This window comes from Nycticebus coucang, chromosome X, assembly GCF_027406575.1.
Source record: "Nycticebus coucang isolate mNycCou1 chromosome X, mNycCou1.pri, whole genome shotgun sequence".
Lineage (NCBI taxonomy): Eukaryota > Metazoa > Chordata > Mammalia > Primates > Lorisidae > Nycticebus > Nycticebus coucang.
This window is the reverse complement of record NC_069804.1, coordinates 59703735-59730428: the sequence shown is the minus strand read 5'-3', so window position 1 is coordinate 59730428 and position 26694 is coordinate 59703735. Positions and strand designations below refer to the sequence as shown.

The 26694-nt window shown below is 40.4% G+C and overlaps 1 protein-coding gene and 1 pseudogene across 14 annotated transcripts in view; both read left to right on the top strand.

Moving 5' to 3' along the window:
• The window catches only part of KDM5C (lysine demethylase 5C), a 33421-nt gene extending 32163 nt beyond the window's left edge, over positions 1-1258 (top strand). For all 14 annotated transcript variants that reach the window (XM_053578933.1, XM_053578941.1, XM_053578929.1 and 11 more), the window contains one exon: positions 92-1258. In XM_053578933.1, coding sequence (XP_053434908.1) covers positions 92-457 — 366 coding nt within the window. In that variant the 3' untranslated portion in view covers positions 458-1258. The remainder of the gene's footprint in view (positions 1-91) is intronic.
• A 4730-nt stretch (positions 1259-5988) lies between these two features.
• Positions 5989-26669, top strand: LOC128576824 (guanine nucleotide-binding protein-like 3-like protein; annotated as a pseudogene).
• The last annotated feature ends 25 nt before the right edge of the window (positions 26670-26694 follow it).

The following is a 26694-nucleotide window of genomic DNA, read 5'->3' as shown; positions in this document are numbered from 1 at the left end:
TCACAGGCTGGGCCAGGAGGTCAGGCTAAGTAGGGAGCTGAGGTCTGACCACTGGCCCACAACCTGTCTTTCTGCCTATCTGTGATCACAGCTGGAGAAGGCAGAGCGCCATGGGAGTCGGGCACGGGGCCGGGCCCTGGAGAGGCGGCGGCGGCGGAAGGTGGATCGGGGTGGGGAGGGCAATGACACAGCCCGAGAGGAGCTAGAGCCAAAGAGGGTACGGAGCTCAGGGCCAGAGGCTGAGGAGGCCCAGGAGGAGGAGGAGCTGGAGGAGGAGACTGGGGGTGAGGGGCCCCCTGCACCCCTCCCTACCACTGGCAGCCCCAGCACCCAGGAAAACCAGAATGGCTTGGAACCAGCACTAGGAGCCACTTCAGACCCATGGGCCCCTTACTCCACTCTGACTCCCCAGCTTCATCTGCCCTGCCCACAGCAGCCATCTCAGCAACAGTTGTGACAGAGGCTGATCCTAGCACAGACCCTGACAGAAACCCCCTCGGCCTCAAGGATCCTCTTTCTGACCATCAAGACTGCTTCTTGGGAGGTGGGCAGGTAGGGGGGATGGCCACTCTCCAACCTGCCCACCCCTGAGTCCCTTGACTTTTATATTCTGACTCCAAGGTATTTGTTCAGACCTCAGCTCCTGGGGGCCGGCCCCTGGAGTCCCCTTTCCCTGGTAACTTCTAACCAGCATTCCCAAACACCTGAGGCAGATAGGCAGATGGATGGGCAGGCGGGTGGCTGGGGCTGGGCCAACACCATTCCAGAGACAAGGCCAGTGCATATGCAAACTGGGGGGATCTCCTCTCCCTTCTTTTCCCAGTTCTGGCCCTGGCCAGGCCATGCTACATAACCCTTCTACCCCACTCTCCTCCCTTCTTTTCCTTCCTCCCTTTCCCCTTCTCCCTTCCCCTGACTGTTCCACCCAGGAGGAGGAAACTTCACATAGCTGTGCTCACAGTTTTTTTATTTTAAAAAGAATTTGGCTGGGGAGCTAAACAGGGCTCCCTGTGATCTGAAGAAAGCTTTTGGTGCTTATCCTCACTACCACCTCAATCTTCCCTCCCTGTCCTCTCCTGTCTCCTTTCCTCCTCCTGGGTTCATGTTGTAATAAAAGAAGATTGTTGGTGTGTAATTAATTTGTTCAAAAGAAGAAAAAGCAAAACAAGAAACTTGGTTCCAACTGAAGCCTATTTTAATTTTATTTTATTATTTTCCTCTTATTAGAAATAAAACCCTTAGAAACATTTTTTGGAAACATGTTTCTGAAGTGCATTTCTCTTCGAAAGGGAGAACAGTGCTTCCATCACCTGTCAGTGGAGCAGCTACAGTGCTGGCAGGAGCACTAGGGCTGAAGCCAGGGAGCTCTGGCTTCTGAAACCAAGTTGTGCCACCTTCTCCTTAACCTTGGGCAAGACATCCTGACGTCCTCTGACTCCACCCCCAAGCATTTTCCCCCAAAGCCAAACAGGTGGGCTCTGGCACCCCCATCTAAACTGCACCACAGTCTCCCCCAGCTTTGTGACCTCTAATCTGCCCTCCTTTAGTTCCCAAAGGGATTTTTAAAAATAGCTTTATTGAGGTATAATTTACATACCACAGAATTAACCTGATTTGTGTGTATAATTCAGTGATTCAGAGGGTTTTTCTAAAGTGTAGATCTGATTGTATCACTACTGCTTAAAACCTTCCATGATGCTTCACTGTCCTTAAAATCAAGATTATATATAGACTCTCATTCTTTCTAGAATGCTTTCCTGTATAACCCATATGCCACACTCAAGAACCCTTCCCTGATTTTTGTCTGCAGGTTCTTCCCCTGATGACTGGGGACTAAAGCTCAGATGTGTGGTCATTTGCAACCCCTGAGTTCACTTTTTTCAGACAGCCCATTGAGATACGATTCATATGTCATACAGTTTACCCACTTAAATTGTACAATTCAGTGGCTTTTATTATATTCTTGGAGTTGTACAACCATAACTGCAAAAAATATATATATATATATAGAACATTTTAATCACCCCAAAAAGAAATTCCACATCCCTTAGATATCTCTACCCCACCTCCCCCCATTTGCCTATTCTGGATATTTTATATAAATGGAATCGTATAATATGTGATCCTTTGTGTCTGGTTTATTTCACCATAAATGGTTTCAAGCTCAGTAATGGTCCCATAGTAATTGGGAAGATGTCCCTTCTGTGCCCCAAATTCTTAAGATGGGATGCTAGACTAAAGCAGGGACTGTCACCAGGGATTGTTTATATGTCTTTGTGGGTGTTTGCATGCGTGTGTTTTTCTGGCAAAAAGACTAACCAGCATGTATCAGACTCATAAAGGGATCCTTGACCTTCCAAAGGCTAAGAACCATTCTTTGTGGTCCGGAGTGTTCTGTGTTGGGAGTATGCCCACATGAGGATGCAGAAGAGGAAGCAAGCAAGAACATGGTGGCCCTGCTAAGCCAGCCACCTTTCCATCATTCCTGGCTCCTTAAGGCTTTTTCTTCTCTCAATGGTCTGCATAGAGGCTAAAGGCTAGATCCTGCTCCTTAGTCCAAGAGTTTATTATTAGCACACTACTGCCACTCTTTGCTCTTCCTCATCTGAAAGATCAGTGGGTTCATTTTGTCTATCAAGATTGTTAGTTGATAGGAACCTAATGATGAATGAGAAAGCCTGTCCCTCTTCTGGCAGCTTTGGTGGGAAGGAGCGTCTGGCTCAGCCCTGCTTCATCCAGTCTTCAGTTGAGACATGGCTGTAAAAGGAAGGAGAGGCAGAGGCCAGCAGACAACCTTATCTTGGATTCAGTTTGACCCCACGTTCCAATCCAGGGAAAAAAAGGCTGCACTTTTGTCTGTCCAACTCTGGAATTGATTGTGAAAAGAGGGTTAGAGGAGATGACGAAAGAGACAGGTGTGATAGCTGGGATAGGGGAAGGAGGGGGTCAATGTTGGCACTTTACGACCACACCCTACTCTGAGGGAATCAGCCATGAGAAGTGGCCAAATAGAAGAGGAAGAGATAACTACAACCTGCAGTAACTCCCAGGCTAGAGAACTGCTTGGCCAAGGGTGGAGGTCCTTTAAGGTATGGGCCCATCCCTTGCCAGTTTTTTTTTTTTTGTTTGTTTGTTTGTTTTTTCTTTTTTTGAGACAGAGTCTCAAGCTGTCGCCCTGGGTAGAGTACTGTGGCGTCACAGCTCACAGCAACCTCAAACTCTTGGGCTTAAGCCTCTTGCTTCAGCCTCCCAAGTAGCTGGGACTACAGGCGCCTGCCACAACGCCTGGTTATTTTTTGTTGTTGCAGTTGTTTTAGCTGGCCCGGGTAGGGTTTGAACCTGCCAGCCTCTGTATATGGCTGGTGCCCTACCCACTGAGCTATGGGCGCCACCCCCTTGCCAGTTTTTATATAGCCTTTCCCATCTTGGTACCTCCCTGCCCTAAACCTCTCACATACTTTCTGCACCCTTCACAGTGGACATGCATCCTGTGAACTCTGCAGAAGAAGCCCTAGCCATTATTCTACAAGACCCAGGTCAAATCTAATCTCTTCTGGAGAGTTTTCTTTAGTTTTAGATTTATTCCTTCTCAGTCGCTCCCCTAGAAAGGGAGGATTGACCGGTTCAGGGGGCCCCCAGATGAAAGGGTGCTGAGAATGAAGTTAGGAAAGCAGAGGGTATCTTCTCACCTCAAAGTCTCACTTTCTACTAAAGAGACACCACCTTGCTGTTACATCTTCCAAAATGTTGCCACATGCTTCAGGATTGTTCCTGGATCTGTAGGTGAAAAGAAGATGGGAAGAGACATCACTTCTACTAAGGATGATACCCAAACTTTTCCTTCAAACCAAACTGACCCACCTCTCCCCTTAGTACCTCCATTGTGTCCGAAACACCAGGATTGATGGGTCATCTCCACCCCCAAGCTCTCCATTCCAGGACTTTGTGGAGGGAAGGCAAAGCCCAGGCCTGAGTCCTTTGTCTCCAGGGGCTCATAGCATCTAGACTTAGAAGGAGGGAGAGAAGAGCAGTAGTAGGAGTCCCACACTGCATGTGAGCTTTCTAATGTATGCATGGCATTAAGTTCATTGGTACAGGGTACCAACCCATAAAAGGGAGACCAGGGGTCTGAGGTCATAGTCAATAGGGTTCTGAAGGGGCAGACACTAACTGCTTCCTAGAAGACCTGTTAGGGTGATGGGAAAAGAGGGGTTAGGAGGCAGAGAGTCAGGATCCCTGACACTGGAGCACTCGTAATCTAGGAAAGGGAAAGGAGTAGCCCCTTGTGCAGCCAAGCCTTACGTGAGATAAAAAGTCCCAGACAGACACACAGAAAACAGACGCCTAGAAGAATAGGCATGGTCCAGGCATGTCAGCCTGGCAGAGCTGGTATTTTCACCAAGTCTCTGTGCACTTAAGGCCTGTGCTGGACAGAAGAGATGCAAAGTAATCAGCCTGCCAGGTAATACTTCATACTGGGGGCTCCATGTTGATCTCTGCTGTTGGTAGGTTGGGAACTCAGCAGTGCTATAGCCAGATTGGCCTTGGTAGGTAGAAGTTCATATTGCTTAGATTGTGCATAACCATGCCTGTCTGTGTTAATTATGTATTGCTGCCTCACACATTACCTCATCAGCCTAGGGGCCTAAAACATTTATCTCATGGCTCCTGTAGTTTAGGAATCTAGGTACAACTTAGCCGAGTTTCTATTTCTGGGTCTTTCTCAGCCTGCAGACAAAGTGTCAGCTGGGGCTACAGTGATCTCCAAGCCCTACTGGGAAAGGATCTGTTTTCAAACTCACTCATGTGGCTGTTGGCAGAATTCAGTTTTATGGGGTTGTTGGCCCAAATACTTCAGTTTCTTTCTGGCTGTTGGCTGGGGTCACCCACGATGTGGACCTCTTCATAGGGCAGCTCACAACATGGCAGTTTGCTTCATCAGAGCAATTGAGATAAGCCGAAGACAGAATGAGAAAATGCCTATATGCAAGACAGAGTCATAATCTTTATAATCTAATTTCAGAAGTGCCATCCCATCATTTTTGCAATATTCTATTCATTAGACATAAGTCACTCATACCCCTGTGGCTTTCTAAGAAGTCAATAAGGATACCTACTAGGCCACACTCAAGGAGAAGGAATTACACAGTGGTATGAATGCCAGCATGTGGGGATCACTGGGGGCCATCCTGGAGGCTAACTACTATAGTCCACCCTCTGGTCCTTGATGATTCACATCCCTTCCATATATAAAATACTTTCGCTCTTTCCCAAGGTCTTTAAAAGTCTCATCCAATTCAGCATCATATAAATATCATATAAATCCAGTCCTGGGTGGCACCTGTGTCTCAGAGGAGTAGGGCACTGGCCCCGTATACCAGAGATGGCGGGTTCAAACCCAGCCCCAGTCAAAAAAAAAAAAACTGCAAAAAAAAAAAAAATCAAGTCCATGTGTGAACAAGGCTCCTCAAGTGTATTCCTTAAGTATGGCTCCTCAAGTACTATTTTTCTCTATCTTTAAATTTGTGGAACCTAAGAGGCAAGTTATCTGTCCCCAACACATGCAACATATTATACAATGGTGGAACAGCATAGGATAACTACTACAGATATTCTAGTTCAAAACAAGGGAAATGGGTATCACTAGTCTATAACAATTCTGAAATTCAGCTGGGAAAATGGAAGTTCCTTGTTTAGATTTCAAGGCCCAGGATTAATTCTCCATGGCTCTGGGCTCTTGGTTCTACCTTCTGTACCTTCCTTCCTTTTTTTTGAAAGGTAGCACATTATAGCTGAGCAGTTTTCGTCTCTTCCTGGCAGTAGCACTTGGTTGGGGGGGGAGGAGGTCTAATGGCTTTTCATTTTGTCCTAGTCTGTAATCAGTTGCCACCAAGAAATAGTTCTATAAAGGGGCTTGGTGTTTCCCTTCTGTTGGCAGGTTGTGCACTCAGCCATGGCTTATAATCACATTGGTCTTGGTGGAAGACCATGTTGCAGGGCCTGAAGCATAACTTCCATGCCTATCACCATAGCCATTTTGTTCAGGAATCCATTGGGCCAAGAAAAAGCAGACAAAATAGAGGTAAACTGGCATCTACAGAACAGGATACCTACCTATCTACCTAAGATCCTCCACAGTTGGGAGTGTGGGTGTGGAAGGAAAAAAAGTGGATTCTCCACAGTGGATTCTCTTTGGTGTTTATTTATGTAGGACACGAGTACCCTCACATTCTGTGCTCATTCCAAGAGGGACATCCATATGCCTCTTCCTCAGACCTTACCAACAAAATTTCAATCCTGTTCTTCTCAAGTGCCTGACCACGTAGCCAAATAATTAGCAACTCAAGAATTGGTGGAGATCTATGTATACCTCTGAACATCTCTGTGACCAGTTTTCTTACTGCAGAGAATTTCCCTTTGAGATCAACCCTAAGTGGGGCTGTAACACTACAGCTAGCCACGTCCAGCAGGTACTGGCATATCATGCAGAACCATCTGTAAACCAAGCTTGAATATTATATCTCTTAGTCACCTGGTCACATGAGGCCCTAGGTGTGGGTAAGAAAGGAGCAGGTGTACCTGCTCAGGCAGCTTATTTCTGTCTTCTAGACCTGATTGTATAAACCTAGTCTATTTGGTGGTAGAGTGCTGCTGCACACAGATAACTTCATGGCTTAATGGAAGAGTTAACACACAGGTCGCCATGCAGCTCAGCTTGCACAGATCACTTGGAGTCCTATGCTCAGGCATTCACAAAATAGATCCATTTTTCCATTTTTATTTTTCTATGCTTCTGGGACTCCTATTATCACAATATTGACATTTCTAATTTTATCCTTCATTTCCTTAGTCTTAAAAAATATTCTTTTGGAACTCTAACTCCTGCAGCCAAATATTCTTTTGGCTGCTTTTTATGTAACCGAGGAATCAAGAAATGTGAGAAATGTGGGAAAAAAGTTATTTATAGCTATTGTTTCTTGTTGATTTCCAGAAGGTCTTCAATCTGATATTTCCATTCACTAATTTTTTCTTCTGCCATAGTCCTCCTGTCTTTATGCCATCTATACTGTATGTATTCCAATAATGTATCCAGGAACTGAAGAAATCACCACAGGATTTCTCCTAAGCCTAATATAAGAAAAACTCAGATTGAAACTTCATGTATGACCTGATCCCACTCTAGTGCACCACAGTGACAATTTGGATCACCAGGGATTGAAGTTAACTCAGGAAAAATATCAAATCTATTTTTAAAAGCCTGGATAGTTCCTTAATCCCAATGTACACTTACCCATAGGTCCCTATAGCGAATGCAGGGAGGGGGATTTCAGCATACACACTTGTGAAAAGTATAGCAAGATCCTTCTTCAAATGGACTCTCTACTTCATTTAGGGAGCTCTGGTCTGTGAACTAGGGGAGAGTCTTGGACTGTACACTTTTGGGGACTAGATCAGGCCTCCCTCTATTTGCCAGAATACAAGTTTTTTTGTTACATAACAAGTAGGACTTTATTAGACTGTCCATCTATTTTGGTCCAATGGAAACCACTATTACAAATCTCCAGAGGTCAAACTATTCTGATTACTGGTACGGTTCTGCTTCCTGTCCATTATAGGAACCAGACCCAACTTGTCTCTAGAGGCAATGCTATCATCTCCATTGAAATCAGAGAGCCCATTCATGATTTCTCACCATGACCCCCACCTACAGAAATAAACCATTGCAATGCTTTATAATAATGCTGGTGCTCATTTGTGTATTAGTTAAGGTAAAGCTAGCTTGGGGAACAGAAAAATGATCCTGTTTCCAGGATCAGTATTTCAAAACAGGTATTCTAGGTTTCCAGTATTCCAAAACAGATATTAATAGTTGGTCTCCCTCTTGTAAGTGATGATTCAGGGGCCTAGGCACCTTTTGTCCAGAAAATATACTATCTTTAAAACATGGTCATCGTTGTACTGTTGTCATCTTCATCTCTGCTAGCCAAAAAAGGAAAAGACCATACGGGAGGTTTTTATGAGCTAAGCCTTAATGTAGCACACATCACTTCTGCTCACATTCCATTAGCTAGAAGTCAGACAGTGAGCAGACTCAATTGCAAGAGACACTGAAAAATGTAGTTTGAATTTGTCTCCAGGAGGAAGAGGAAATAGGGTCAATGACCACCTAGCTAGTTTCTGCCACACTTCATAATATATTTCTCAAAGCCCTTGTAAGAGGAATGTTCAAGGGTGTTAGAGGGTTATTTGAATGGGTTACACATGATTAATCACTTCCAACAGTCTCATTGCCCTAAACATTTGAATTCCTCTGTACCATAGAATTTGACATCTTAACCTCATCTAATACAGGATACTGTTGAGTCTAGATTTTAGTCAATCAAAACTCCTGGTTACTTGAGCTAACAAAGTGTATGCAGGATTTCTGATGACTTTACCCATATTGAAAACTTTGGCCCAAAACCAGATAAAGATGTTGTAAGAAAAGATAATTACAGATACATATCCCATACAAATATAGATGCAAAATCCCCCCACTAGCAAAATAAATCCAACACCATAGTAAAAGTATTTTACATCATAGCCAAGTGAGATTATGTTAGGAATGCAATAATGGTTCAATATAAGAAAACTTATCAAGGTAATAGATCACATTAATAGAACCAAGGAGAAAACCACATGATCACCTTAATTGATGCTGAAAAGGTACTTCAGTTGTAGAAAAGACATAGAGCTAATAAATTCAGCAAAACTGCAGGGTGCAAGATCAACATAAAAATTAGTTGTGATTTTATACACTAGCAATGAACAATCCAAAATGAAATTAAGAAAGCAATTTCATTTACAGTAGCATCTAAAAGAATAAACTAACAATAAATTAAAGTAAAAAGAAATATTTGTATACTGAAAAATTTAAAATATTGCTGAAAGAAATTAAAGAAGTCCTAAAGAGATGGAAAGACATCCTAGGTTTGTGGATTGGAAGACTTATTAATGTTAAGATGTTAATACGAGTCAAAGCAATCTACAGATTCAACACCATTCCTATGAAAATTCCAACAGCATTTTTTTTCAGAAATGGAAATTCCTCAAATTCATATAAAATTGCAAGGGGCCATGAATAGCCAAACAAACTTAAAAAAAAAAAAAAGTAAATTGGCCAATTGATTTTTGACAAAAGTGCCAAGTCCCATTCAATGAGGGAAAAATTTTACCCCACACCATATACCATCAACTTAAAATGGATCAATGACCTAAATTTAAGAGCTAAAAATCATAAAACTCTTAAAATAAAACATAAGGGTTAATCTTATGACTTATGATTTGGTAATAGATTCCGAGATATGACACTGCAAACACCAGCAACAATGAAAAGGCAGATAAATTGAACTTCATCCAAATTAAGATTTTTGGCACTCTGGGAGGCTAAGGCAAGAGGATTCCTTGAGCTCAGGAGTTGAAAACTGGCCTGAACAAGAGCAAAACTACTTAAAATAGAAAAATTAGCCAGGTATTTGTGGCAGACATCTTGTAGTCCCAGCTATGGGAGGCTGAGGCAGGAGGATGGCTTGAATACAGGAGCTAGGCTGATGCCATGGCACTCTAGCCTGAGGCAACTGAGTGAGATTTTTGTCTCAAACACAAAACAAAACAAAAATTAATATTTTTGTACATCAAAGGACATTATCAAGAAAGTGAAAAAGACAACCTATAAGACAATGTTTTTCAACCACTATATCACAAAAATTTCTAAAGATCATTAATTAAATTATTTTTGAAAGACGTTCAAAACACTTTTAAGTATATTCTTATTTTTACTTTTTTTGATCAACATAATTTAAGTGAGCCATGAAAGTTTAACTATAGATTTAAGTGTGCCGTGAGATTAAAAAAAGGTTGAAAAACACTGCTATAAGAGAACATATTTGAAGGATTTGAAGGAATCGACTTGGGTAAATATTTTATGACGAAGACTCCCCAGGCAATTGAAGCAGTATCAAAAATACACTACTGGGACCTGATCAAACTAAAAAGCTTCTGCACAGCCAAGAACATAGTAAGTAAAGCAAGCAGACAGTCCTCAGAATAGGAGAAAATATTTGCAGGTTATACCTCCCATAAAGGTCTAATAACCAGAATCCACAGAGAACTCAAACGTATTAGCAAGAAAAGAACACGTGATCCCATCTCAGGGTGGGCAAGGGACTTGAAGAGAAACTTCTCTAAAGAAGACAGACGCACGATCTACAAACACATGAAAAAAAGCTCATCATCCTTAATCATCAGAGAAATGCAAATCAAAACTACTTTGAGATATCACCTAACCCCAGAAAGAGTAGCCCACATAACAAAATCCCAAAACCAGAGATGTTGTGGATATGGAGAAAAGGGCACACTTCTACACTGCTGGTGGGAATGCACACTAATACGTTCCTTCTGGAAGGATGTTTAGAGAATACTTAGAGACCTAAAAATAGACCTGCCATTCGATCTTATAATTCCTTTACTAGGTTTATACCCAGAAGACCAAAAATCACAATATAACAAAGACATCTGTACCAGAATGTTTATTGCAGCCCAATTCATAATTGCTAAGTCCTGGAAGAAGCCCAGGTGCCCATCGACCCACGAATGGACTAGCAAATTGTGGTACATGTATACCATGGAATATTATGCAGCCTTAAAGAAAGATGGAGACTTTACCTCTTTCATGTTTACATGGATGGAGCAGGAACATATTCTTTTTAGCAAAGTATCTCAGGAATGGAAGAAAAAGTATCCAATGTACTCAGCCCTACTATGAAGCTAAATTATAGCTTTCACATGAAGGCTATAACCCAACTACAGCACAAGACTATGAGGAAAGGGCCAAGGAAAGGGAAGGGGGTGGGAAGGTTAGTGGAGGGAGGTTAGTGGGTGGGGCCACACCTACGGTGCATCTTAGAATGGGTACAGGCGAAACTTACTAAAGGCAGAATACAAATATCTACATACAGTAACTAAGAAAATGCCATGAAGGCTATGTTGAACAGTTTGATGAGAATATTTCAGATTGTATATGAAACCAGCACATTGTACCACTTGATTGCACTAATGTACGCAGCTATGAGTTAACAATAAAAAAAAAGAGAGAGAACAGATTTGCAAATCACACGAGGTCAGACAATTCAGATTGTGAAGAAAGTGCTACATACCTCATTGTTGAATATCATGGTGACCAGATCGCCAAGGGGAATACTTTGAAGGTGACCATAATGATATTTAGCAATGAAGTATGTGGTACTTTTTCCAGGATGAGTTTGCAAACTTATTTGTCCAACCTTGTATATCTGCTAAGGATTTTGCTATACAGAATATATAAAGAACTACAACTCAACAATAAAAAGACAAACAACCCAACTGAAAAATAGGCAAAGGACTTGAATAGAAATTCCTCCAAAGAAGACATAGAAATGACCGTGAAGCACATAAAATGATTCTCAATATCATTATCCATCAGGAAAACCAAAATCAAAGCCATAATGAGATTCCGCTTCATATTCACTAGGATGACTCTAATTTTTTTTTTTTTAAAGGGAAAATAGGCTCAGTGCCTGTAGCTAAAGCAGCTAAGGTGCCAGCCACATATACCAGAGCTGATGGGTTTGAATCTAGCCCAGGCCTGCCAAACAACGACAACTACAACCAAAGAAAAAAAATAGCCAGGCATTGTGGCAGGTGCCTGTAGTCCCAGCTACTTGGGAGGCTGAGGCAAGAGAATCACTTAAGCCCAGGAGTTGGAGGTTGCTGTGAGCTGTGATGCCACAGCACTCTACCCAGGGCAACAGCTTGAGCTCTGTTTCAAAAAAAAAAAAAAAGGAAAATAACAAATGTTGGCAAAAATTGAGAGAAACTGGAATGCTAGTACATTACTGGTAGGAATGCAAACTGGAGCATCCATTGTGTTACACAGCTTGGCAGTTACTCAAAAACCTAAACAAAATTACTATATGATACATTAGTTCCACTCTGAGGAATACACCAAAAATAATTGAAAACAAAAAGTTAAGCAGATACTTATACACCAATGTTTATAGCAACATTATTTACAATAGACAAAACATGAAAACACACTGGGCACAGTGGCTCATGCCTATAATCCTAGCACTCCGAGAGGCCGAGGAGGGTGGATTGCTTGAGCTCAGGAGTTCAAGACCAGTCTGAGCAAGAGTGAGACCCTATTTCTCCTAATAATAATAATAATAAACTAGCCAGGTGTGGTGGCAGGTGCCTGTAGACCCAGCTACTTGGAAGGCTGAGGCAAAGAGGATCGCTTGCGCCCAAGAGTTTGAGGTTTCTATTGAGCTATGATGATTCCACACATTCTACCCAGGGTGACAGAATGAGACTCTGTGTCCAAAAAAAAAGTGAAAACAACCTGTATTCATCATCAAATAAATGTATAAACAAAATATGGCATATACAAATACTTGAATATTACTCAGCCATAAAATGGAGTAAGTTTAGACACATGCTACAACACAGAAGAACCTTGAAAAATTTTTAAGTGAAATAATCTAGATACAAAAGGATCAATATTGTATGATAGCACTTAAATAAAATTTTCTAGACAAGGAAAATTTAGGCAGAAATTATATTAGAAGTCACCAAGGACTGGAGGGGAAATAGGAGAATGATTAATTAATGGGTACAGAGTTTCAGTTTGGGGTGATGAAAAAGTTTCGGGACTAGACACTGTGGTAGTGATGGTTGCACAGCATGGTGAATGCAATTAATGCCATCTAATTGTATATTCACAAATGGTTAAAGTGGCAAATTTTATGTTCTATGTATTTTATCACAATAAAAAAGTTTAGCCCAATCTAAAGTTACATTTCTTTCTCCCTCATCTATCATCCATAGAATCGATTTCCACACATATGATTGAGGCTTTTCCAAATACAAATTAGCTATATTTTATGTGTGCATGCTTTCTCATAGATTTGACTTTCTCATAGATCCAACTTCCCCTGGAACATACAGGAATCTGAATCCAGTAATGCCTCTCGAGGCAGCAAGGGGCAATATAGGTAGATCTTGAGAAAGATTAGCCACATTATTAAAGGATCTCCCAAGTCTTGCAGGACCAGCCCCATTAGACTGGGGAGAAAGGGCTGCTTTTGCTGCCAAGGAAGCTCAGTGAGGGCTGGCGTTTAGGGCACTCAGATCTATCCGAATCAACCTTGATATTCCTATTCCAATTATTAAGGTCCCCCTCTTTCCCCTAATCAGTGGCCTTGGTTTTATATAAAAGATTTGAAGATCCTGTGAATTCAACCTGCATTGTGATTCAGCAACTTGGAGGATTTGGCTTTATGTCTGATATCAGGCTACACCAGTCCTGTGCATAGAGAAGATAAAAAGATTTCTCTCTCTTAAAAAAAAATATAGGCTTTATTTTTTATAGCAGTTTTAAGTCCATAGAAAAAGTGAATGGTGAGTATAGAGATTTCTTTTTTTTTTTTTTATTAAATCATAGCTGTGTACATTAATGCATTTATGGGGTACAATGTGCTGGTTTTATATACAATTTGAAATACAACAACTAGTAACATAGCCTTCACCACACTTTCTTAATTATTGTGTTATGACATTTATACTCTACACTTATTAGATTTGACATGTACCCTTATAAAATGCACCATAAGTGTGCTCCTATTAATTACCCTCCCTTCACCCATCCTCCTCCCTCCCCAAGTATAGAGATTTCTAACGTGCTTCTTGCCTCCGCCCCCCCCACATGCATAGCCTCCCTCGTCATCAACATCCCCCACCAGAGTGGTACATTTGTTACAATCAATAAACCTATACTGACACATGATCAATCAAATCCATAGTTTACATTAGGGTTCACTCTTGGTGCTGTACATTCTATGGTTTTGGACAAATGTGCAATTACATGTATCCACCATTATAGTGCCATACAAAGTAGTTTCACTGCCCTAAAAATCCTCTGTGCTCCACCTATTCATCTCTCCCTAACTCCTGGCAACCACTGATTTTTTACCGTCTCTATATTTGCCTATTCCAGAATGTCATTATTTAGGAATCATACATTATGTAGCCTTTTCAAATTGCCTTCTTTCATTCAGCAATATGTATTTAAGATTCTTCCATGCCTTTTGGTGGCCTGATAGCTCATTTTTCTTTATTGCTGAATAATATTTCATTATCTGGATGTATCACACTTTATTTATCCATTCACGTACTGAAGGACATTTTAGTTGCTTCCAGGTTTGGGCAATTATGAATAAAACTTCTATAAACATCCATAGCAGATTTTTTGAGGACATAGTTTGCAGATCACTTGAGTAAACACCAAGGAATGCAATTGCTGGATCATACGGTAAGAATGTTCTTTATTTTGTAAAAAACTGTCAAACTGTCTTCCAAAATAGTTGTGCCATTTTACATTCCTACCAGCAATGGACAACAGTTCCCATTGCTCCACATCGTCATTTTGTATTGTCAGTGTTTTGGATTTTGGCTATTTTAACAGGTATATGGTGGTATCTCATTGTTATTTTAGTTTATGTTCCCCCAATTACATATAATGTGGAGCATCTTTTCACATGCATATTTGCCATTCCTATATCTTCTTTGTAGAAATGTCTGTTTAGGTCTTTTACTCTTTTTTTAAGGATGGGGTCTTGCTATGTTGGTCAGGCTGGTCTCAGACTCCTGGGCTTAAGCAATTGTTCTGTCTCAGCCTGCCAAATATAAAGCAGACGTTTTTAACCTTAATGAAGTCCAGCTTACCAATTATTTAATTAATGGATCATGCCATTGGTATTGTATCTAAAAAGTCATTGCCATACCCAAGGTCACCTACATTTTCTCCTATATTATCTTCTAGGAGTTTTATGGTTTTGCATTTTACATTGAGGTCTATGATCAATCTTGAGTTAATTTTTGTGAGGAGCGTAAGGAAAATTTGTTTTTTTAGGGAAGTAAAAGAAGTTCCCTTCAGTGTGTAATATGCCTTGAACTAAAAATTTAAAACCATGATCTTACCTTTAACATTTTTTATTAATTATGTCAGTAATATATATTTATTGTTATTCATAAATGTCAAAAAACATTGTCTGAGGCCAGGTGTGGTGGCTCATGCCTGTAATCCTAGCACTCTGGGAGGCCAAGGCCGGTGGATTGCTTGAGCTCACAGGTTCGAGACCAGCCTGAGCAAGAGCGAGACCCTGTCTCTAAAAATAGCTGGGCATTGTGGTGGGCACTTGTAGTCCCAGCTACTTGGGAAGCTGAGGCAAGAGAATCGCTTGAGCCCAAGAGTTTGAGGTTGCTGTGAGCTATGCTTCTATGGCACTCTACAGAGGGCAACAAAGTAAGACTCTGTCTAAAAAAAAAAAAAAAAAAGACATTGCCTGTTATTAGACTAAAACAAGGTACAGTTTCTCAAAAGCAGCATTACGTGGACACAGGGAGTGAAAAGGCTAGTCATGTGTGTACTTTAAAAAACCCACATGTACTCTCATGTTCAATACTGGCAAATGATCTCCACACTTTGCTTCGAAAGCAGGAGATGTTGAGTTGCAGAGGTCCTAAGGTGTAGAACATGTTGAACATATCTCAAGCATAAAAATGCACTGAAATATAAGAATAAAGTTTCTTTCTTCAAACATTTTGATCTGAGCTCAAGCAAAGAGTACATTAGAACAGATTGGAAAGAAAGTGTACAAGTAGACCTGTTTCACTGTCACACTAAAATATTTTAACAAATTACTTATTAAAAATCAGGTTAAGCCAGTTTAAATCAAATAATATAATGACCATTTATTACTCCAAACAGGAATCTGCTGCTCATTGATGTCTACGGATAAAAGTTTCACAGATAAAAAACATTATCTAACCTGAAGATCAATTGCATTATAATTAGAGAGAATTTATAGAAAACTATTTTCTGTTTTCTTTTACCTTTTAAAATTGTAAAGCATAACCACATATAGGAAAAGGTATGTGTAAACAAATTTTTATTTTAAACTATTTCTATTCACAGATGACAAGACTGTGATCACAGAAATTCCAAAGAATAGCTGGTGGAGAGCAAGATGGCGGCCGTGTAACAGCTTCCTTGCATCTGGGCACCGTGAGTCTGGGGAGATAAGACTCCAGGCATCTCTGGCTGGTGGGATCTGCCTATAATCATCCCTTTGAGGATACAGGGAGTCAGCGAGAGACTTCTGGAACCCAAGAGGAGGACAAAAGCAGTGGAAAACTGGCAAGTAATCGCGTGTGTTCGATCGGTCTAATCCCGCTGACAGCTGTAAGTGCAGTAGCAGCGAGACTGCAAACCAGAAAGGCCTTACCTGTGAACTGATTTGGTGTTTTTGGACTTGGCACTCAGTTGAACTGCCTTGGGGAGAGCTTGAGCAGGAGTGTGGAGAACTTTGGGCGTTGTCTGGGACCCCAGACAGAGCTGCTGAGCCTGACGGACGGAGCTAATAGTGTTTGGCTGTGGGCCGCAGGGAGCCATTGTGAGAGAACTGCCCCAACAAGGTCTGCCCTAGGGGTTGCAGAGCAAGGATCGGGTGGGACCTAGTAACCTAGTGACTGAGCAGCCTAAAGGCGGGGTCTGAGCAACCTTACAGCCTTAACCCTCAGGGGCAGAGTGAGACTGGTTTTGGCACACTGGGTAAGTGGATAGCCACATCACCAGTGATTCCAGTAACAAGAACTTTCCTGGGAAAGCTTCTGCTTAGCAAGTTTAGAAGCTTAAAGGGCCTTTTAAGAGGGCTGAAGAGATACTTACGGTGCCTAGCCTGTGGGGTCTGAGAAATAAGCGGAGGCCTCCAGTCGTATCAGCATTGTAATTAACATCTCATACCCTAGAAGACCACCTGTTGCCCAGACAATATTCAACAAGATATATATATATTGCTTTGTTTTTGGTTGTTGTTGTTTTTTTGTTTTTTTGTTTTTTGTTTATTTTGATGTTGTTGTTGTTTTGTTTTTCAATTTCAACCTTTTCCATACAGATTTTTTCTTTTCTTTCTCCAGTTTTCTAGTATAAATACAATTCCCCATTGCTGCCTTTTTCAAAAACTAGAACTTCATTTTTGCTAGTGTTTCTAAAGCTATTATTTGGTTTTTCACTCAATTTTATCCTGTAAAGTTTTCTGTTTGCTTCTTTTGGTTTGATTTATACCATTATTGTCTTTCCTCTCTACTTGGTGGAAGTGGGGTACTTGTGTCTGATCAGGTTAGCAAAGAGTTGCTGACCTCAAGGGAACCACCAAACTGGGCACCCCCAGAGGTTGGGGTTTTTTAAGGTTGTGTCAAAGTATCCTACTGTACACCTATATTGCTCTCTTTCCATCTTACTGTGCTGGTCTTCTTTTTGTCAATATTCTTTTTATCCACCCCCTCTCCTTTCTCTATTTTCTTTTCATTCATTCCTTCTTTCTTTCATCCCTTCTTGCTTTTCAACCTTCTCATCCTTCTGGGCCTATAACAAAAGGACTCATCGAAACCTTAGTCCACAGGCATGGGAACTTAAAGAGCAAGAGGAAATGAAAGGAAAATTAGGGCAAGGAAACAGATAAAAGAAATCACTTATGAGGAAGAATCAGCAGAAAACTCCAGGCAACATGAAGAACCAGTCCACAACAACCCCGCCAAGGGACCATGAGGTAGCTACTGCAGAGGATTCCACCAGTAAAGAAATGTTAGGAATGACAGAAAGGGAATTTAGAATACACATGATTAAAACAATGAAGAAAATGATGGAAACAATGAAGGAAACGGCTAATAAAGTGGAAAATAACCAAAAGGAAATCCAAAAACAGAATCAAATGAGAGATGAACCATATGAAGAATATAAAAAGGATATAGCAGAGCTGAAGGAAATGAAACAGTCAATTAGGGAACTTAAAGATGCAATGGAAAGTATCAGCAACAGGTTAGACCATGCAGAAGAAAGAATTTAAGAGGTAGAAGACAAAGTTCTTGAGATAACTCAGACAGTAAAAGAGGCAGAAAAGAAGAGAGAGAAAGCAGAATGTTCACTGTCAGAATTATGGGACTTTATGAAGCGTTCCAACATACGAGTTATAGGAATCCCAGAAGGGGAAGAAGAATGCCCCAGAGGAATGGAAGCCATACTAGAGAATATTATAAAAGAAAATTTCCCAAATATCACCAAAGATTCTGACACACTGCTTTCAGAGGGATATCGGAACCCAGGTCGCCTCAACTCTAACCGAGCTTCTCCAAGACACATTGTGATGAACCTGTCCAAAGTCAAGACAAAAGAAAGGATTCTTCAAGGTGCCAGGAGTAAGCACCAGTTGACCTACAGGGGCAAATCCATCAGAGTGACCGCAGACTTCTCTAATGAAACTTTCAAAGCAAGAAGACAATGGTCATCTACCTTTAATCTACTTAAACAGAACAATTTCTAGCCCAGAATCCTGTACCCTGCTAAGCTAAACTTTAAAATTGATGGAGAAATCAAATCATTTAAGGATATACAAACATTGAGGAAATTTGCCACAACAAGACCAGCTCTACAGGAAATACTTCAACCTGTTCTGCACACTGACCACCACAATGGATCAGCAGCAAAGTAAGAACTCAGAAATTAAAGGACAGAACCTAAACTCCACACTGATGCAAAAGATGAAACTAAGCAATGGAATCTCACAAAATAAGAATACTACCACACTTATCAATTATCTCAATAAATGTTAACGGCTTGAATTCCCCACTGAAGAGACATAGACTGGATGACTGGATTAAAAAACACAAGCCATCCATTTGTTGTCTGCAAGAAACACACCAGGCCTCAAAACACAAATTAAAGCTCCAAGTCAAGGGTTGGAAGACAATTTTTCAGGCAAATGGAATTCAGAAGAAAAGAGGAGTTGCAATCTTATTTTCAGATTCATGTGGATTTAAAGCAACTAAAGTCAAAAAAGACAAAGATGGTCACTTTATATTGGTCAAGGGAAAAATACAACAAGAAGATGTTTCAATTCTAAATATTTATGCACCCAATTTAAATGCTCCCAGATTCTTGAAACTGACCTCACTCAGTCTGAGCAATATGATATCTGATAATACCATAATAACAGGGGAATTTAACACTCCTCTTACAGAGCTGGACAGATCCTCTAAACAGAAATTAAACAAAGATATAAGAGATTTAAATGAGACCCTAGAACAACTGTGTTTGATAGACGCATATAGAACACTCTATCCCAAAGATAAAGAATATACATTCTTCTCATCACCCCATGGAACATTCTCCAAAATTGAACATATCCTAGGACACAAAACAAATATCAACAGAATCAAAGGAATTTAAATTTTACCTTGTATCTTCTCGACCATAAGGCACTAAAGGTGGAACTCAACTCTAACAAAAACGCTCGACCCCACCCAAAGGCATGGAAATTAAACAATCTTCTGTTGAATAACAGATGGGTGCAGGAAGAAATAAAACAGGAAATCATTAACTTCCTTGAGCATAACAACAATGAAGACACAAGCTACCAAAACCTGTGGGATACTGCAAAAGCAGTTTTGAGAGGAAAATTCATTGCTTTAGATGCCTTCATTCAAAAAACAGAAAGAGAACGCATCAACAATCTCACAAGCCATTTTATGGAATTGAAAAAAGAAGAAAAATTTCACCCTAAACTCAGTAGAAGAATAGAAATATCCAAAATCAAATCAGAGATCAATGAAATTGAAAACATAAGAATCATTCAGAAAATTAATGAAACAAAGAGTTGGTTTTTTGAAAAAATTAAAAAAATAGATAAACCATTGGCCAGACTAACGAGGAATAGAAAAGTAAAATCTCTAGTAACCTCAATCAGAAATGATAAAGGGGAAATAACAACTGATCCCACAGAGATACAAGAGATCATCTCTGAATACTACCAGAAACTCTATGCCCAGAAATTTGACAATGTGAAGGAAATGGATCAATATTTGGAATCACACCCTCTCCCTAGACTTAGCCAGGAAGAAATAGACCTCCTGAACAGACCAATTTCAAGCACTGAGATGAAAGAAACAATAATAAATCTTCCAACCAAAAAATGCCATGGTCTAGATGGCTTCACACCAGAATTCTATCAAACCTTCAAGAAAGAGCTTATTCCTCTACTGCAGAAATTATTCCAAAAAATTGAGGAAGAAGGAATCCTCCCCAACACATTCCATGAAGCAAACATCACCCTGATACCAAAACCAGGAAAAGACCCAAACAAAAAGGAGAATTTCAGACCAATCTCATTCATAAATAAAGATGCAAAAATTCTCAACAAAATCCTAGCCAATAGATTACAGCTTATCATCAAAAAAGTCATTCATCATGATCAAGTAGGCTTCATCCCAGGTATGCAAGGCTGGTTTAACATACGCAAGTCCATAAACGTTATCCACCATATTAACAGAGGCAAAAATAAAGACCACATGATCCTCTCAATAGATGCAGAAAAAGTATTTGATAAAATCCAGCATCCTTTTCTAATTAGAAAACTGAAGAGTATAGGCATAGGTGGCACATTTCTAAAACTGATTGAAGCTATCTATGACAAACCCACAGCTAATATTTTATTGAATGGAGTAAAACTGAAAGCTTTTCCTCTTAGAACTGGAACCAGACAAGGTTGTCCTCTGTCACCTTTACTATTTAACATAGTGCTGGAAGTTCTAGCCAATACAATTAGGCAAGACAAGGAAATAAACAGCATCCAAATGGGAGCAGAGGAGTTCAAACTCTTCCTCTTTGCTGATGACATGATCTTATACTTAGAGAACCCCAAAGACTCAACCACAAGACTCCTAGAAGTCATCAAAAAAAAACAGTAATGTTTCAGGATATAAAATCAATGTCCACAATTCAGTATTCTTTGTATACACCAGTAACAGTCAAGATGAAAAGGTAATTAAGGACACAACTCCCTTCACCATAGTTTCAAAGAAAATGAAACACCTAGGAATATACCTAACGAAGAAGGTGAGGGACCTCTATAAAGAAAACTATGAAATCCTCAGAAAGGAAATAGCAGAGGATATTAACAAATGGAAGAATATACCATGCTCATGGACGGGAAGAATCAGCATTGTTAAAATGTCTATACTTCCCAAAGAAATCTACTTATTCAATGCCATTCCTATCAAAATACCAACATCGTACTTTCAAGATTTGGAGAAAATGATTCTGCGTTCTGTATGGAAATGGAAAAAACCCCGTATACCTAAAGCAGTTCTTAGTAATAATAATAAAGCTGGGGGCATCAGTATACCAGATTTTAGTCTGTACTACTAAGCCATAGTGGTCAAGACAGCATGGTACTGGCAGAACGATAGAGACATAGACACTTGGAATCGAATTTAAAACCAAGAAATGAAACTAACATCTTACAACCACCTAATCTTCGATAAACCAAACAAGAACATGCCTTGGGGGAAAGACTCCCTATTCAATAAATGGTGTTGGGAGAACTGGATATCCACATGTAAAAGACTGAAACTGGACCCACACCTTTCCCCACTCACAAAAATTGATTCAAGATGGATAAAGGACTTAAATTTAAGGCATGAAACAATAAAAATCCTCAAAGAAAACATAGGAAAAACACTGGAAGATATTGGCCTGGGGAAAGACTTCATGAAGAAGACTGCCATCACAATTGCAACAACAACAAAAATAAACAAATGGGACTTCATTAAACTGAGAAGCTTCTGTACAGCCAAGGAGACAACAACCAAAGCAAAGAGACAACCTACACAATGGGAAAGGATATTTGCATATTTTCAATCAGACAAAAGCTTGATAACTAGGATCTATAGAGAACTCAAATTAATCCACATGAAAAAAGCCAACAATCCCATATATCAATGGGCAAGAGACATGAATAGAACCTTCTCTAAAGACGACAGATGAATGGCTAACAAACATGAAAAAATGTTCATCATTTCTATATATTAGAGAAATTCAAATCAAAACAACCCTGAGATATCATCTATCCCAAGTGAGAATGGCGCACATCACAAAATCTCAAAAATGCAGATGCTGGCGTGGATGTGGAGAGAAGGGAACACTTTTACACTGCTGGTGGGACTGCAAACTAGTACAACCTTTCTGGAAGGAAGTATGGAGAAACCTCAGAGCACTCAAGCTAGACCTCCCATTTGATCCTGCAATCCCATTACTAGGCATCTACCCAGAAGGAAAAAAATCCTTTTATCATAAGGACACTTGTACTAGACTGTTCATTGCAATTCAATTTACAATCGCCAAAATGTGGAAACAGCCTAAATGCCCACCAACCCAGGAATGGATTAACAAGCTGTGGTATATGTATACCATGGAATACTATTCAGCCATTAAAAAAAATGGAGACTTTACATCCTTCATTTTAACCTGGATGGAAGTGGAAGACATTATTCTTAGTAAAGCATCACAAGAACGGAGAAGCATGAATCCTATGTACTCAATTTTGATATGAGGACAATTAATGACAATTAAGGTTATGGGGGGGAGGAAAAGCAGAAAGAGGGACGGAGGGAGGGGGATGTGGCCTTGGCGTGTGTCACACTTTATGGGGGCAAGACATGATTGCAAGAGGGACTTTACCTAACAATTGCAATCAGTATAACCTGGCTTATTGTACCCTCAATGAAGCCCTAACAATAAAAAAAAAAAAAGCAATGATAAAGGGGAAATAACAACTGATCCCACAGAGATACAAGAGATCATCTCTGAATACCACCAGAAATTCTATGTCCAGAAATTTGACAATGTGAAGGAAATGGATCAATATTTGGAATCACACCATCTCCCTAGACTTAGCCAGGAAGAAATAGAGCTCCTGAATAAACCAATTTCAAGCACTGAGATTAAATAAACAATAAAAAAATCTTCCAACCAAAAAATGCCATGGTCCAGATGGCTTCACACCAAAATTCTATCAAACCTTCAAGGAAGAGCTTATTCCTCTACTGCAGAAATTATTTCAAAAAATCGAGGAAGAAGGAATCTTCCCCCAACACATTCTATGAAGCAAACATTACCCTGATACCAAAACCAGGAAAACACCCAACCAAAAAGGAGAATTTCAGACCAATCTCACTCATGACTATAGATGCAAAAATTCTCAACAAAATCCTAGCCAATAGATTATAGCTTATCATCATAAGTCATACGTCATGATCAAGTAGGTTTCATCCCAGGGATGCAAGGCTGGTTTTAAGCAACTAAAGTCAAAAGAGCAAGCCCATCAACGATATCCACCATATTAACAGAGGCAAAAATAAAGATCACATGATCCTCTCAATAGATGCAGAAAAAGCATTTGATAAAATCCAGCATCCTTTTCTAATTAGAAAACTGAAGAGTATAGGCATAGGTGGCACATTTCTAAAACTGATTAAAGCTATCTATGACAAACCAACAGCTAATATTTTACTGAATGGAGTAAAACTGAAAGCTTTTCCTCTTAAAACTGGAACTAGACAAGGTTGTCCTCTGTCACCTTTACTATTCAACATAGTGTTGAAAGTTCTAGCCAATACAATTAGGCAAGATAAGGAAATGAAGGTAATCCAAATGTGAGCAGAGGAGGTCAAACTCTCCCTCTGTGCTGACGACATGATCTTATACTTAGAGAATCCCAAAGACTCGACCACAAGACTCCTAGAAATCATCAAAAAATACAGTAATGTTTCAGGATATAAAATCAATATCCACAAGTCAGTAGCCTTTATATATGCCAATAACAGTCAAGATGAGAAGCTAATTAAGGACACAACTCCCTTCACCATAATTTTAAAGAAAATGAAATACCTAGGAATATACCTAATGAAGGAGGTGAAGGACCTCTATAAAGAAAATTACAAAATCCTCAGAAAGGCAATAGCAGAGGATTTTAACAAATGGAAGAACACACTATGCTCATGGATGGGCAGAATCAACATTGTTAAAATGTCTATACTTTCCAAAGCAATCTACCTATTCAATGCCATTCCTATCAAAATACCAACATCGTACTTTCAAGATTTGGAAAAAATGTTTCTGCATTTTGTATGGAACCAGAAAGATCCTGTATTGCTAAGGCAGTTCTTAGTAATAAAAATAAAGCTGGGGGCATCAGCATACCAGATTTTAGTCTGTACTACAAAGCCATAGTGGTCAAGACAGCATGGTACTGGCACAAAAATAGAGACATAGACACTTGGAGTCCAATTGAAAACCAAGAAATGAAACTAACATCTTACAACCACCTAATCTTCGGTAAACCAAACAAGAACTTACCTTGGGGGAAAGACTCCCTATTCAATAAATGGTGTTGGGAGAACTGGATATCCACATGTAAAAGACTGAAACTGGGCCCACACCTTTCCCCACTCACAAAAATTGATTCAAGATGGATAAAGGACTTAAATTTAAGGCATGAAACAATAAAAATCCTCAAAGAAAGCATAGGCAAAACACTGGAAGATATTGGCCTGGGGGAAGACTTCATGAAGAAGACTGCCATGGCAATTGCAACAACAACAAAAATAAACAAATGGTACTTCATTAAACTGAAAAGCTTCTGTACAGCCAAGGAGACAACAACCAAAGCAAAGAGACAACCTACACAATGGGAAAGGATATTTGCATATTTTCAATCAGACAAAAGCTTGATAAACTAGGATCTATAGAGAATTCAAATTAATCCACATGAAAAAGCCAACAGTCCCATATATCAATGGGCAAGAGACATGAATAGAACCTTCTCCAAAGAAGACAGACGAATGGTTAACAAACATGAAAAAATGTTCATCATCCCTATCTATTAGAGAAATGCAAATCAAAACAACCCTGAGATACCATCTAACCCCAGTGAGAATGGCCCACGTCGCAAAAATCTCAAAACTGCAGATGCTGGCGTGGATGTGGAGAGAAGGGAACACTTTTACACTGCTGGTGGGACTGCAAACTAGTACAACCTTTCTGGAAGGAAGTATGGAGAAACCTCAAAGCACTCAAGCTTGACCTCCCATTTGATCCTGCAATCCCATTACTGGGCATCTACCCAGAAGGAAAGAAATCCTTTTATCATAAGGACACTTGTACTAGACTGTTCATTGCAGCTCAATTTACAATTGCCAAAATGTGGAAACAGCCTAAATGCCCACCAACCCGGGAATGGATTAACAAGCTGTGGTATATGTATACCATGGAATACTATTCAGCCATTAAAAAAAATGGAGACTTTACATCCTTCGTATTAACCTGGATGGAAGTGGTAGACATTGTTCTTAGTAAGGCATCAAAAGAATGGAGAAGCATGAATCCTATGTACTCAATTTTGATATATGGACAATTAATGACAATTAAGGTCATGAGGGGGAAAGGAAAAGCAGAGAGAGGGAAGGGGGGAGAGGGGTCGGGCCTTGGTGTGTGCCACACCTTCTGGGGGCAAACATGATTGCAAGAGGGACTTTACCTAACAAATGTAATTAGTGTAACCTGGCTTATTGTACCCTCAATGAATCCCCAACAGTAAAAAAAAAAAAAAAAAAAAAAAAAAGAAAGAAAAAAAAGCAAAGCCTGCTTTGGAGCTGAAAATTTTATGAGGGTTCTAGGGAATTATTGCTGTCTTGGTGAAGTGTGCACTCACATCCATGTGGGTGTTGTGGGCCTTCCCAACGTCGGGAAGAGCAGCCTGATCAATAGCCTGAAGCACAGCCGTGCATGCCATGTGGGAGGCTGTTCCTGAGATCACCAAATTCATGCAAGGGGTCTATCTGGACAAGTTCCTCAGGCTGCTGGATGCTCCAGGCATTTTCCCAGGCCCCAACTCAGAGGTGGGTACCATCCTGCGCAACTGTGTCCACATACAGAAGCTGACATATCCTGTGACCCCAGTTGACACCATCCTGCAACGCTGTAATCTGGAGAAGATTCCAAGTATTATGGAATCCCTGGGTTCCAGAACACTGAGTACTTTCTGACTGCAGTGGCCCACCGCTTGGGGAAGAAGAAGAAGGGAGGCTTCTTCAGTCAGGAGCAGGCATCTAAAGCTGTCCTGGCTGACTAAGTGAGTGGGAAGATCAGTTTCTACACACCACCACCACCTACCCACACTCTGAACACCCATCTCAGTGCTGAGATTGTTAAGGAAATGACTGAGGTCTTTGACATTGGGGATACTGAGCAGGCCAATGAAGACACCATGGAATGCTTGGCCACTGGAGAATCTGATGAGCTGTTGGGTGACACAGACCCACTCCCAAAGGAGATCAAGAGGCTCCATTCTCTGATGATGAAAATAGCAGATGCCATTGAAAATAAAAACACCATGTATAAGATTGCAGATCTCACTGGGTACTGCACCAAACCGAACCATCATTAGGTGGGGTGGGCTAAACACGAGGTGGACTACTGCCCCAAGAACAACAGTACTGTGGATGTCTGTGCAGTGGACCGCCGTCCAATGTTGCAGAGGATCATGGAGATAGATCCCCTGCAGCAGGGGCAGGCTCTGGCATCTGCCCTGAAGAATAAGAAGATGCAGAAGTGTACAGATACAATTGCCAACAAGTTGTCTGATTCCATGATGTCTGTCCTTGATTTCTCTGGCAACACTGATGACAGTACTGGTGACTGATGGACTCATCTCATTCCCTTCTAGA